At 35.5% G+C, this 15,505-nt stretch overlaps 1 protein-coding gene across 1 annotated transcript; it reads left to right on the top strand.

The window, feature by feature from the left end:
- The first annotated feature begins 856 nt into the window (after window positions 1-856).
- On the top strand, window positions 857-14,604 carry LOC149615952 (uncharacterized). The gene is made up of 25 exons (XM_089857492.1): window positions 857-1,805; window positions 3,523-3,711; window positions 5,334-5,607; window positions 6,328-6,590; window positions 6,745-6,839; window positions 6,905-7,156; window positions 7,227-7,338; window positions 7,856-8,045; window positions 8,116-8,277; window positions 8,608-8,861; window positions 8,927-9,024; window positions 9,408-9,668; window positions 10,058-10,160; window positions 10,225-10,399; window positions 10,694-10,861; window positions 10,973-11,084; window positions 11,191-11,297; window positions 11,372-11,480; window positions 11,545-11,704; window positions 12,283-12,349; window positions 12,425-12,491; window positions 12,551-12,636; window positions 13,139-13,265; window positions 13,344-13,436; window positions 14,263-14,604. The coding sequence occupies exons 1-25, from the start codon at window positions 1,730-1,732 to the stop codon at window positions 14,383-14,385; spliced, it is 3,723 nt and encodes a 1,240-aa protein (XP_089713618.1). The 5' UTR covers window positions 857-1,729; the 3' UTR covers window positions 14,386-14,604.
- The last annotated feature ends 901 nt before the right edge of the window (window positions 14,605-15,505 follow it).

The raw sequence follows: 15,505 nt of genomic DNA, 5'->3' as shown, positions 1-15,505 counted from the left end.
TCAAGAAAGATCATAAGACCTTAATCGAGACTGAGATAAATCGTTTTATAAAATAGCTTCAAAAATTGTCAAAGAAATAGTTGGAAAAATATGGAATTATAACCCTTTTACAATTCATATTTATTTAATTAATAACTAATTAGTTTCATTAATCTAATGCCTCCATGCTTTCCTTTGCTATGTAGACACCGGAAATGCCGATATTAAAATGTGCTCTTATGTTTTAATTTTTTTTTAATTCCAAGTATCTATACGCTATCTCAGGATGTCTGCAATTTTTATTTTTTTCGTTTTTTTCCCTTTTTAAATTACAAAGTTCTATACCCTTTAAAAGGATGCGAGAATGCTGCACTGCACTTAAGCGACGGAAGGTAGCGGTGTGGTGTGATTTTTGTGTCCCTCGTATTCTTACACCCTTATCTTTCGTTACTCTGAGTTGAGTTAAAATATATATCATCGGCTGCTTCCTCCAAAGACTATGTATTTTCGAATAGACGAGAAAGTTCATTAACTAGAGCTTGCTTTATCTGCCACTTCAGGCACCTATTCACGCGTGTTCCCTGTGCTACGGTCGTGAATGTAAAAATGCGCAGAGTGGGGTTGACACTGTTCTGAAAGGTAAAGGGGGCGTGTATTTTATTACGCATCGCCAGCAAGCTTGAATGAAGAATACTTTTGGTTTTTATCTATCAACTTTTGGTACTTTTTAGGTTTCGTCTCTCCGCTAAATGCAAAATTGCACTTTTAAATTTGTTAACTAATTAATTTAAACATAAAATTTTAAGTAATTGTTGAGGGTTTTTCTATTTTTAAGCAAAATATTATTTCAAGCAATGAGTCTATGTTAATTAAAAATTATATTCTTTGATTTCCTCACCGTTATCAGCAAATCGGATTGCGTTGTCAGACTTTATTGAGAGTTTAAACAAAGCCCATCTGCCTCTCTAAGGACAAGTCTCGTTACTAATTGCGCCGGTTATAGATTCAAGTCAACTTGAGTCAAAGTTGAAAAACCAAGGCTGTAATGTTGTTGTATTGGCCACTGTAATCGAAATGGTAAATATCAAACGTTTAGGAGAGAGGTGATGAGGTGGAGTAGACATGTTTGTTGGCCATGTGCGGTGGAGTACCTTGTTAAGTGCTGCCACCTAGCGCCTTTTAAAGATAAAAGTTAATTCTCATGAATTAGAACTCTTCTATTTTTAAGACACAGGTGGCATCGTCGACGTTTACATACTGTACGACTCTACCAAAAAGCCCCCACTGAGGATGCTGGGAGGACTATTAAGTTGTCCCTCTCCATAGATGGCGGTACGGTACAGAGGCTTCGTTATAGGTACTGAAATTTCTACTCAATCTCATATGTCTCCTCCAAGTTAAACCCAATAACATCGAGTATGGCGAACTACGTTTAATATTAAATTAAAAATAACTGTGGCCGATCTGGTTCACGCCCATAGAGGTGCAATTATTAAACGAATGTATACTCGTTTTTTCTGTAGACTTTTCCTTTAAAAACTTGAACCTTTTTCGTGGAATACGTGTTAGAACTGAGTAGGTCTACTATTGGCTTATAGCTTTTAATCTGATAAATTTTACTTTTACCAACCAAATCAGTTGAGTTTCTTATCGCACCTTACGTGTTACGTAGTTTTAGCTCGTTTAGTCGGTTTCCTCAAAAAATAATCTCGCATTTTCGGCATCTAAAAACAGTCAAAGTTTTTTAGCAATGGGTATGGCCTATTACGTTGTCATATGGATACTGTGCATTTTTGGTACGATTGTGGTTTACTCTCAAGATCAATGTAAGTCGTCTTTAATTAACATCGGTTTTTTTGTTAATTGATATGTTCAACTTATTTCTTCGCGTGGACTTTGAACTTAATTCTTCACGATGTTTCTGATAGGTTTGGTGTAAATTCGGTGGATGTTTTTTGAGCGATTTTGAGTTGAAAATGTTACTTCTGTGACATTTTCTCATGTGTCCGCGTTACTGTTTTCGAGTTATGATTTGATGAGTGTTTTAGGGATGACCCTTTAATTAAATTAGCCTCAATTATTGTCTTAATCAGTTTATTAATTAAATTTAAGGGTTCATCCGTAAAATACTTAAAAATGTTAATTTGAAAACAGTGTCTCTTGTGTCAAACAAAATGAAGATAGAAGTTACATTTTCAACTCAAAATTGATTTCCCAAAGAACATTCTCCTTAATTTAGGCCAGACTTTTCAGAAACACGCCGTATAGTCTATTAAATCATGTTGAATAGTTTAAGTGGTATTTTAAATAGCGCGTATTAATACGAAGTTGAGAAAAACTGGACTACGAGGTATAATAGGCTAGTTTTGATTGTCTCTGATAGTCTAGTAAACTTATTTTTTTATTTAAAAAGGTTTTGAGTCTGAGCGCTAAAATGTTTATAGTATTTGGTTAATTTATTATTGTAAAATTACGGTATTATAAAAATGGGTAATTTATGGTGGTATTTGGGTAAATTAGCGGTAATTTATGCTGGTCTATGGGTAAATTACCGGTAATTTATGCAGGTCTATGGGTAAATTTCCGGTAATTTATGCTAGTATATGGGTAAATTACCAGTAATTTATGCTGGTCTATGGGTAATTACCGGTAATTTATGCAGGTCTATGGGTAAATTACCGGTAATTTATGCAGGTCTATGGGTAAATTACCGGTAATTTATTCTGGTATATGGGTAAATTACCGGTAATTTATTCTGGTATATGGGTAAATTACCGGTAATTTATGCTGGTATATGGGTAAATTACCCAATTACATCTCTATATTCGACCCACTTACGTATGCTAATTTATTTAAATAACCTCTAAATGCATTGGTTGACATTTGGCGCGGCTAAGTAACAACCACTTGTCTATGATATAGGGTTAGATAAAACTTTTCCTACAGTTTTAGAAAACAGAAACAATTTTACGCGATGCCTAAAACCCCGAGATAAATTACGTAAATAAATTATTAATAAATTATAATGGTACAATCTAATCTTGAGTCCAATAAATGGATTGCAAAATTACGTTAAGAAAAAGATAATCGAGGTTTTTTTTTTATTCTGGGTAGAATTTTGGTTGAAAACATTGTGTTTTAGTAGACCTGGATTCGTAGATACCTGGAAATGTCAACGAAATAAATTGTTGATAAAAATTCAGTAAAAACCCAGAAATGTTAATAATTTTAGTAAAATTCAGGGAAATATATTGTTGACTAAAAATTCAGGGAAACTTTTGGGAAATATTTAATTTTTAGCAAAATTCAGCGAAACCTCTGGAAAATTTATAAATTTTAGTAAAATTAGTGAAATTGAGGGGAAACTCGGGAAAATTTATAGTTTTTATTAAAATTGAGGGAAACCTTAGGAAAATTTATGAATTTTAGTAAAATTCAGGGAAGCCTCATAAAAATTTATGAATTTTAGTAAAATTTTATTTGAACCGTCCTTGTGTTGGGCTGAATGTTTTTGGAAGTTCAAATTTTCTTTGGGATTTTTAGTATTGGAAGCTTTTTGCCAAAGTCGGAATGGGCATATAGACGGCAAAGTTTGTTTCTACTTTATCGACAAAGAAACGAACTGGGACGATGCCAGAAGCAAATGCAGAATGCCCGATCAAAACCCTAACTCCGATTTGTTCTACTCCGATAAAAAAGAAGTTGCCGAGAAAGTTTTAAAGCAATTTACAAGTAGACCATTATAATCTCTATAGTCTGTTCCATTAATTACTTGCCAAGAGGCAACGCCAGTCGGATCCCGTGTTCACTACATGGTATAATCAAAAGTAATATAAGAAACCTCCCTTCGGGAGGAAAGTATACAAAGGCGAATTTTTCCTGATACATCCTCGTACCGCGAATGTCCCCGCGCACTTATACGGCCGTAAACAAAGTATAAAAAATAGGGCCGCGCCGCGTAGAGCGTAGGAATACATTCTCTGATCTCGCGATTGCGTCGGCTGCTTAAGTTACGTCGATTTCACAGACTCATTGTAATTTTAAACTTTTCCAACAAAATAATTCATGCAGCATTTTTAGATTTTGATGATAATCAATCATAAATAAACAGGCAGTGACTCGATTATAGGATTTTCATTGGTCATTGCATAAAATTTGAATTAAACCCTTACCTTGCCAAGGTATATGACTAACACTATACATAGATAGATTTTAAAATGGTGTTATTATCTATATCGAAATTTTGTCTTGTATTCATAATTTTCATCTTCTTGGCTTCACAACAAACTAGATTTTCGTTAAGAAATAACCGTATGTGAATATTTATTAGCAAAATCAGGAATCTTCTATTTCTTTACGACAGACAGCTAAGCAGACTACACTAGTTTGAAGCGCTTTTCCCAGGGCCGGAAATAAGAAAAAACATTTATAGGACATGTGTCCAGTGAGCCCCTGTTTGTCTGGAAAATTTATTGGACATTGTCCACTGGCGTGTGCATAAATAGTGTCGCATCTTCATAGTCAAGCTATCAAAACTTCGAAAATTTATTGGTCAAAATGTCCAGTGACCCCCTTAGTTTTTGAAAAATTATAGGACATTTTAAAATTTTATTGGACAATGTCCAGTGTCCTGTGCTTATTTCCGGCCCTGCTTTTTCCTCTTTCCCTTTCCAACGACCATATCAAAGGACTAGGATCTACCGTACCTTGTCCATGAGCAATAGTGTCTGAATATGGTATTTGGCGGTTCGAGGATGTCTCGCGTGTTTTAACGTTATGCCTATGGCGTCTTGTATACTTCCCTCCCGTAGGGAGGTTTCTTATATTACTTCTGGTATAATTCATGAAAGCTCCAATAATATACTATATTTTTTCGATTTAGTTAGTCCAATTCTTTGTGTAGTTTAGCATCAAACTTATCAAAATTTAGTTGGCTATTTTATTAACAGAGATCACATTAGACTAGATTTGACCGAAATTGCGGAGTTTGCTCAGGATTTTTTAATTATATTATATCATTTAATTAATTTCCTCTAATTGTTCAAAGTAAAATCCAATTTATTATTTTTTTATTCAGATTTTTCTACATAGTTTAAGCCAAAATAGTATTATATATGAGCATGCATTTTTATTCCTATATTTTCCTATAAAAACATATGCTTTTTTCTCCCATAAAATCCTATAATTCCAGAAAAAAATTCCTTTTTTCCTAAGAGGAATTTAAATTTTTGACTGAGTTCCCTACCTTCCCCGCCCTTGTAGTGTTTGCTACTCTGATGAAATTAATGGAACGGTCTATGAGAAAAATTATTTAGTTTATATTGACAACTCTGAATAATTATTTGAACAATTAGACGACGGTACGAAAGAAAGTAAAAGATTTTGGACCGCGGCTTCCAAAGTTCACTCTATGGGCGATAGTTCGAAAGTTTATTGGCGTCGTTGTGGTATTCCGGATTGGTTAGTCAAAGTAAATGAACAGAAAACACAAAGAGATGATGGAAAAATAAAGCATCTTATGATTGAACTTCAAAATGAAAATGGTGTACCGAAATTACATCTTCATTTTGATCATCGTGACGCTTATCCATTATGTAGATATTCACCCAAGGAGGATCTAGCTTGCGCGTGAGTGTCTTCTAGTTCGTTTTCTCAGGAATACATACAGATAATTGGAATAATTGTGAGGTCATTTTCACTCAACGTATCAAGGCCGATTTTGGGGGAGGAGCTAGACTAATCATTATCGTAAGTTCATAAGATATGTTCCTACCATAAGTTTGTTAATCTCTGGTCATGACAAACTGGAGCTTGTAATTTTGAAGTGAGTGAGTGAGTGAGGTAGGTCATAGATTCGAATGGTAAAGCGAGGGAGGCCTGGTGAGGCGCTGCTGTCAAAGGCTTAGTACAGACTAAATAGAATTAGGTGGAAGTCCTGCAAAATTAACCGAGTGTAGGACTTCAATTCGCGCTTCCGCCGTTTTCCCTCGAACTAGCTCGAGCTGTAAGTCTCTCAGTAGCATTACGAAGTATTGATAGTGTCATACTTATGGAAAATATCTTATGTTATTACGTATTTTCCCACGAAAATAGTTTTTCTCTGGCTGCGCGCGCATCTGACCTCGCGTTGCTACTTACCAACCAATGAAATCGCACTTAGAAAGACGCCATCAGGATTATTTTAAGGCGTGACGTATTGTAAGTTCTCAAGCCCGGCCCACAAAACCCGAATTCATTGAAATGAACATGACAGATATGGGCGCACAATTATTCCAATTAGCTGTATTTATTTCTGATCTACTACATATTTTTTGTGTGAAGCGAACTTAAAAACAGTTCTATCTTTAGTCCACCGCAAATCATAACGTTAGAACCAACTACAGAGTCAGAAAATGAAACAACAACTACAGTTTCAGAAACTGGAACACCAACTACAGAATCAGAAACCGGAACTCCAACTACAGATTCAGAAACTGAAACACCAATTACAGAAACATTCACAACTATTGACTTAATTGGAGGATGTAATTCTACAATTATTGACGGGGTCTTTTGGCCTGCAATTCAGAATGGGACGGAGTTAGAACAAGCTTGCCCATTGGGCTATAATGGTTAGCATTTGCAAATGGTTAACAATCACAAATCCAAACAATACGAAGAAATACAAAAATTACCACTATCCAATGAAAACTATAGTTACTTGTAGCAAATAATCATTAAGTTAATTATCCTGAAAACTAATTAAGCTAATTAATATTAATTAAGGAACGGTTATAAGGGTCTGCGATGAAGATAACGAAAGAGATCCGTTTAAACCTAATTACGATAATTGTACATTTAATTGGATTTACTTTGACCAGGTATGTTCATTTTTCTGTCAGCATTGGTTTTAAATTTAAAACCTCATTAGCAATTCTGTACTCAGGAAGATAATAGTGCAGATGTTATGCAACAATTAGTGAACGCTACCGAAAATTATTCTTTATTAAATTTTGGTCACTTGAAAGCTCTGCAACATACAATTAATAAATTAGTTGAAAAACTGAAAGGTGAATTAAATAACATAACCGTAGATGAAAGAGGCGCGTGGGCCCGGACGTTTTTACAATACATGTTAGACATTTGGGGAAACATTTTCAACGAAAAGAAAACGACTTTGTGGCAAACAACTGACCAAGTAATTGCTTTTTATCATATCGCCCACCTTGGTCGTGTTAACAAGTTTATTTTAAATTTTAATTCAATAGAAAACAGAGATAGTTGGAACTGCAGTCAACGCTATGAAATCAATTGAAGACGTTGGCAGAATTATGGCTTGTAATTTAAACGAGACTGGCACAGTCCGAAGTCCTTTCATATGTAGGTTTTTTTACTCGATATGTGCAAGAAGTGATATCTAGTTTACTAGAGAGAAGGTATAAATTCGACACATTTCTAACTTTATCTCCAGTCGAAAAGTAGGTCCGGAGTTAATCCCCGACTCTAAATTACAACCAGCATATCATTGGTTCTTGAAAACTGACGTCAGCGCGACGCGAATGACGAAAATTACAGTCATATTTTCCGACTGAGGAGAGGTGAAATAGCCCAGTGGCCTCCTTTTACGTCCCCCTTGTATTTTGAAAGGGGGACTGGGACTATGGCACACAAATATTTAGGCATCTTATATATTCTCCCTAGTAAACTGGATATCGCTTCTTGATTTGTGTATGTTTCTTGGCGCCATAACTGTTGTAGATTAAGTTGGTATGTCCTCTGTAGTTTTTGTGAGAATTTTGAATGTACGCTACGTTTCATGACGCTGTTAGTTACGTTTTGGTGTCAATAAGTGTATTTTTAATTAGCAGTTTCTTACACTTAATTGATCGTTAACTAGTTGTTAGAACATTCAATTTGACAAATTCAATGGAAGGAATTACTCTGCATGTGGGTGATCAACGAATTACACTACCTAAATTTCTAACCGAAAAGGTAGAAAAATGCGGGATAGGTTCTGTAAATGAATTTGGATCTGTGGGCGTGGCAATCCAGTATACGAACATCGCATCCAAACTGATACGTTCTGCGTAGGTCAATTGAAAACAATTTAAATTCACGACAGTACTTACAGCGTTTTACCGTATAATTCGATTTTAGTGAAAAGGGAATTGAATTTTCATCTGAGGTGATTGGCTTCTCGGTTCAACCCAACCAGGCAGGATACGTTATGCCTCCTACACAACGAGTTACTATTGAGATTCCAATCGCAAAACCAGACAATAATCGTACTAGAGTTTGTACATATTGGAATTTTTTAACGTAAGCTAACTATACATACCAAGAAGTGATATCTAGTTTACTAGGGAGAAGTTTTAAGTATTCGCGCGCTATAGTCCCAGTCCCCCTTTCAAAATACAAGGGGGGACGTAAAAGGAGGCTGGGCTATTTCGCCTCTCCTCAGTCGGAAAATATGACTGTAATTTTCGTCATTCGCGTCGCGCTGACGTGAGTTTTCAAGAACCAATGAGATGCTGGTAGTAATTTAGAGGTGGGGATTAACTCCCTAATAAACTAGATATCACTTCTTGACATACTTAAACTTTCGCGACATCTATAGGCATCGAGGAATTGAAAGATTATTTTATTTAGGAATAAATGGGACCGCATGGGATGCAAAACAAAGGATGGCTTTTCTAACAACACGTACCTCGTTTGCGAGTGCAGACATCTGACAAATTTTGGCGCGATTATCGTGAATAAAACTGAAAGTGAAACTGGATCTGGTTGTATAGACAATTGCGTAAGCAGCGAAACTTGCTTATCCGAAGACGTGGCAGGCGTTCATTGGCCCGAATTGCAAGGTGGAAAAAATGATACGCAAGAATGTCCCGCTGGTTTCATTGGTTAGTAAATTACAGTAAGTCAGCTTAATAACACCCGATTTCACTTGAAATTATATCGTTTTTAGGAAACGCCACTTGGGGTTGTTATCTCAATGGGGATCGAATTACCAATCTCCCAAATTATGAAAATTGCGTGAAGAGGAATTGGATCTCCGACGCTGTAGTAAGCATTTCGGCAATGAGCATGTATGAGGAGGAGACTCGGAGAGACTAAAATCTTCGTTAGCCCCGCCCCTCTTTCAAAACCGGTTACACATGCGCAATCGGCGCAACAGAGAGGGTAAAAGTAATTGGAGAAGTTTGATCTCTGAGCGTGTGAACCTCTAACCCTCTTTTCGTGTTTACCCTTTTTGAATTTCCTTCTTAACGGATCACGTGACGTCTGACTCCTAGGCTGTGCGCCGAGATGCGCGTAAGAGAGATATCGGGCCGTGCCGTTATAGTTACCTTCCCTCTTTAACTCTCCTTCTTATACATGCTCACTGGTGGCATTTTCGTCTTTAGCTCAATTCAGATCGATATGTTTAATTGATTGGTTGATTATAGGAAGGTAAAGACAGTATCAATGGTTCGCTAGATTTGGCCGAAGCAACGGAAAAGAATGAAATTGAGAATGTTAATGACTTAAATGTTTTGAGAAACAAAACGAAACATTTAGTTGCTAAGTTCAACGAAGAATTCGATAACTTATCCGCTGAAGATAAGGAAAAACTGGCAGGCACGTTTTTGCAATCCATGTTAAACATTTGGAGTAATTGCCTAGATGAAGACAGAAATTCCGCTTGGAATAATGTCACTGAGAAACCTGTAAGTGGTTTATTAGAAGCACCAGGGATAGATTTAATTTTAGAAGTAGGAATGGAGAACGGTTAGTATTTACTCCAGTCCGACTCATAGACCACCCAGTATAGAGCCCTCCCTCCAACACGTAACGAAAAGTTTAAATTATCTTATTGGCTCACTTAAACTGCGTTTTGATAACGTTGCTGACGGGGACGGCAAAAAATACGTAATCCCTTTTTACCTCTGTCGCTATGACCCGCCTCTTCTTTCATACCCCCCCCCGTCCCATGGAAGGGGGTCCGGGACATTGACGCGCGCCCACATTACTCTGTTCTCCATTCCTACATCTAAAATCAAATCTATCCCTGGAAGCACTTAAAATAGTTCACTGAACGTTTAATATGTAAATTCAGGTTATCGTTGAAACCGCCGTTGAAGCAATGAAACAGATTGAAGACGTGGGTAGGACATTCGCGTGTCACGCAAATGAAAATTCTGCTGAAGGAAAGAACATAAGTGAGTTCCGCAATTTTTATTTCGAAGAGATTTATTCTATAATCTTAATTAATTTTCCAATTAGTCGTCAGAACATTCAGATTGGAAAACACTGAAAAAAATATTACGTTTGAGTCTTCGGATCAATTGGTAGTACCCGAATTGGTATTTACAAAGATTGAAAACTGCACAAACGGTTTCCAAAAAATGGGTGTTGGAGTCGAATATAAAAATATTGCGTACAAACTATTACCTCGAGAGTAAGTTCAACCATAATCCCGTCATATTTTCCATAAGTATGGTATTATTCGAGGAGAAACTATTAAAGGAAAAGTTTCAGGGTTGTCAGAAATTTGATATTAGAGCATCTGCTGTATCATTCAGGTTTGGTGCTGAATGATCAGTGAATCGAACAGAATTCTACAAGCTTTTCAGTGTGGTTAGATAGCGGTTGAATTGAACACGTGACAAATGACTGGCAACGCTCGTCTGCAAAGCCCCATACTTACTTTTTATAGGGTTTAAGATCATAAATTGTTGCAATACCTTCCTAGGAACCGTAAAATCGAGAATATATCAGCCACTGTCATCGGATTTAGTTTAACGTCGAACCAAGAAACTTCTAAATTACCACCTGGAAAATTCGTAAAAATCACTCAAAGATTGGATGCAACTAATGATAACGACTCTTCAAGAGTCTGTTCTTTTTGGGATTTTGCGAAGTAGGTGAATTCTTCCTTACATAAGCTCCAGTTTGTAACCATTGACAAACTTATAAGGAACATATCTTATGAGCTTATGATTTTATTTATGTATTATAAACTTGATTTTAGAAATAAATGGAGTTCTGAAGGCTGCGAGAAAGATCGTTTCGAGTCCAACGAAACTCACGTTGTTTGCTATTGCGACCATTTGACCAATTTCGCCTCTTTAATTATTCATCGTGTATGTATTTAAACACTTTTATGTTTAAATTAAAGGGATATTTCGGGCTATAATTGTTTCTTTTAAGTGCTTTGAAATTTTAATTTTTAATTTAAATGTGTTATAGGATCTCGAGGGACCAGACTCGAAAGTACTTACTGTACTTACCTACATCGGTTGTACTTGTTCGGCAATATGTCTAATATTTACCATTGCCTGTCTTACAGGATTCCAGTAAGTTTATAATTATCATTTAATCGTAATTAATAATTGCAATTAAAGCTTTCAATGAATTTTTTTTCCTTTAGGGAACTTCGTTGTCGAAGGAATACAATAACCACAAATCTATGCTGCACTTTGTTAGCTCTGAATCTATTGGTATTGTTCGGGCTAACTCGCGACGAAAAATGGGAACCGGTCAGTTTCAGAAGTAGCTTTTTCAAATTATTTTCAAATTAACTATTCATAATTAAATTTACAGAAGGGGCTTTGCCTTGGAATTGCAATTGGTCTCCATTACACATTATTGTCTTCATTCGCTTGGATGTTGATGGAAGGTTACCTGCTATACCAAATGATTGTTGTGGTTTTCAGTGAAGTACTTAACATCAAAATGAGATGGTTCTATTTACTCGGTTATGGTAAGTACGAAAGCTTCTAACTTGAACCATACCAGAAATATAGCAGAAGTATATAATACTTCTTTTCTTCGAGAGAAGTGTACTTGTACACAAAGCGGGGTAATTCGTAATTGTAACATGATTCTTCCCCAACAACATCCCTTAACATTTATTATAGCAATTGGGGTTACTAAACCGAATCATGCATGCACATACGCCATTTTAAATAGTTCCCCTCATCATTACTATATCTATTAGCGCTGCTTAACTATTTGCCAAGGCCCATGCATGCGCTTGTGCGTTTTTGTCCCGCCAAGTCAAGACAATCAAGGTTTGTGCCTGGTTGACTGCTGAATGCAGATTTAGTATTACCAAACAGTTATAGAATTCACCCTAGCACGGTACGATGTGATATCCATCTTAATTAAGTTTGATGAGCGGAATAGCAAATTAACAAAAAGGGTAATTCCCTCGCCTGGGAAGAATCATGTTACAAATAACTAAAGTATTAAGAGGATACAGATTGTCACCCTTCTTCTATTATCCCCTTCTGATAGTAGTAATTAGGACGTATCTTCAAAACTATACTCTTTTGATAGGTTTTCCATTAATTGTCGTAATCGTATCTCTTGGAGTTAAGCATCGCCGTTATGTTAGCTCAGAACGGTGAGCTCAATTAATTATATTTCTAAATAGCTTCCAATTTAGTATTAAAATTATTAATTCTTATTTCTCATTCAGTTGCTGGTTAGCTATTGAAGATGGTATTATTTGGAGTTTTCTTGGACCTGCCTTAGCGATTATTTTTGTAAGTTAAGTGTTTTCTCTGATGAAACTTTAATACATTAAGTGATACCACGTGCTCAGGTGAACACCGTGGTCTTCGTTTGCGCTATGAAAGCTGCTTCCGAAGTACGCAAAAAGAAATTGCACAATTCGCAAACCCTTGCAGTGTAAGCATTTGAACGCGACAGACCATTTCATAAATAGGGAGCCCAGCGGTCATATGATTCCTATAAAATCCTATATTTCCCTATAAAAATACATAATTTCTCCTATAAAATCCTATATTTTCCTATAAAAATTCTATATTTTCCTATAAAAATTCTATATTTCCCTATAAAAATTCTATATTTTCCTATAAAAATTCTATATTCTCCAATAAAAATTCTACATTTTCCTATAAAAATCCTATATTTTCCTACAAAAATCCTATATTTTCCTATAAAAATCCTATATTTTCCTATAAAAATCCTATATTTTCCTATAAAAATCCTATATTTTCCTATAAAAATCCTATATTTTCCTATAAAAATCCTATATTTTCCTATAGAAATCCTATAATTCCGAAAAAAAATTTCCTATTTTTTCCTATAATGAATCAAAATTTTGGCTGGGCTCCCTGGTCCATAACTTACGGTTCAGCATGTAGAATTTTCTAAATCTGTTTGGTAGTGGTTGGTTAAAGGGTTCTTTCTCAACGATGTGCCTGCTCGGACTTACGTGGGTCATTGGTTACTTCTACTTCTCAAAAGCTACAGAGTGGGTCTTATATGTCTTTACCATTTTAAACTCTTTACAGGTAACTTTAAACGCGCTTATTGCAGCATAACTATAGTAGAGAAGCCCATTTTCGTTAAGCCTTTGCTTTGAATTTTAGGGCGTATTTATCTTCGTATTCCACGTTGTCTTGAACGAAAAGACAAGAAGTACCATTGTCAGAATGATGAAGACGAGAACTGGATCAAATATGGTAAAATCAGTTAGCCATTATAAAGAAATGGATGTACCAACATGTTCAGTAATGAATAAGGCTTGATTACACGTTCGACGATGGTGAGGACATCGTTATTATGTTATGTACTACCAAAGTTGTTGAGTTGAACACCGGCTTTAGGCCACGTGTTCTGGTTAGACTATGCATATTGTCTATATCGAAGGAGCGGACCGCTAAGGAAGAATATAATAAAAAATATATTTGAATGAAAGGTCGTACTGTTTTGTCGTTGTTTTGTGAATGTTCCACGCGCTATATTTCATTATGGTTAAAAATTTAGTTAAATATTTAAATACAGAATACTATCTTATACTAGTATCCAAATTTATAGCATTATTTACAATAGATACGTAAGTTCATAAGATATGTTCCATAAGTTTGTTATTCTCTGGTCATGTCAAACTGGAGCTTGTAATTTTGAAGTGAGTGAGGTAGGTAATTAGGTAAAGCGAGGGAGGCCTGGTGAGGCGCTGCTGTCAAAGGCTTCGTACAGACTAAATAGGAGAAGTGGAAGTCCTGCAAAATTAACCGAGTGTAGGACTTCAATGATCGCTTGTCGTCTCTCAGTAAGTCTCAAGCATTACGAAGTATACAAGTTTCATACTTATGAAACATATCTTATAAACTTATAGTATACGACTCAGTATGAAGCCTACACGTTCAAACACCGGTCATGAGTTAATATGTTTATCGCGCCATCTATGATAAATTCCTCCAACAAAGTTGTGTGTGTTGTCTTCTTATTGTACTACTCAACTTAAGGACTTCAAGTCCTTAAAATCATACTACTATCTATTTTCAGTCGGCGACATCAGCGAAGACAACTAGAACATTTATTGGAGGATCGTTTCTTTCGTCCAATAGTAAAAGGTCATCAGGGTCATCGATGTCAAGTAATATTAGTTCCAGGATACCTGTGTCCTAGACAAATGTCAACGTTGAGGTCACCATCGTGAAACCGTTTTCAAGTTACGAACAAATTAACTTGTTAGAACAGTATTGTAGATCTCCGAGATGTAATCCATGTAATTTAAAGCATTTGGGACTTGTTACCCCACCTATTTTAGTGAAAACTAATTTAATTTTAAACTTGTTTAATATTAATTTAAGTGCAACGTATTAATGTAATATAAATTTTGTTGTTGATATAAATGTTTCGTCAACAAAGACGGGTATTTACGCCATGTTAAGCATATAACCATGAGATTAATGGTTTTGTAGTTAACTTGTTGTATCCTTATAAAGGTATCATGGTGGGAGTTATGGGTATTGAAGTGTTCCCCAATATACAGGGTGTTTTTGATAAGTCTGGTATAAATTAAGGGGGATGTTCTTTTAAGCGATTTTGAGTCGAAAATGTAACTTCTATGGCCACTGTTTTCAAGTTAAGATTGTCCAGAGTATTTTATGGATGGTCCCTTGAATTCAATTAAGAAACTGAAAGCCAATGATTGCTAACTTAACTAAGGGGTCATCCATAAACCACTGTAGTTAATCAAGCTTCGACAAAGAATACTTTTCGTTTAAGTATATGAACTTTTGGTAGAATCATATGGTGAATTTTTATCTTAAAACCGTAAAAAATAATGTTTTTCTATTCACATTTAAAACATTTTTGAAATTCGAGGTGTGTTTTTTATTACGTTTGTAGCAAACGGTGGGTTCTTAACGCATTTGAGATTAGGTCGTTCAAAGTTTGCGTTAGGGTTAATTTTACCGCGCAGTGTTTGACGTGGTTTTCGTGAATTAAGTGAAAACGGTGATAAATTGTTATTGAAACCTTGAATTCGAGAAAAAATATAGAAGAATTCATGACTCATTGAACTGGTAAGAGCTTTATTTAAATAAATTATTTATAAATATTGGGAAATATAACATAATAAAATAAAATGAATTATTTTAGGAGTTTTTGGATACCCTTTCAAAATGGAGACAGAAAGGCCCAATTTGATTAGACCAGGTAATGTTAATTAATTTTTTAAACAACGCTAGCTAGTATTTCTAACGTATTACGACAATTTTCTGCAGAAGAAAATCCTGCCTTC

The sequence above is a fragment of the Phalangium opilio genome, unplaced genomic scaffold, assembly GCF_054372755.1.
Source record: "Phalangium opilio isolate 3A_F unplaced genomic scaffold, DU_Popi_V2 ptg000217l_1, whole genome shotgun sequence".
Classification (NCBI taxonomy): Eukaryota; Metazoa; Arthropoda; class Arachnida; order Opiliones; family Phalangiidae; genus Phalangium; species Phalangium opilio.
Note: the sequence above shows the minus strand (reverse complement) of the source record. Positions and strands in the feature narration are given on the sequence as shown.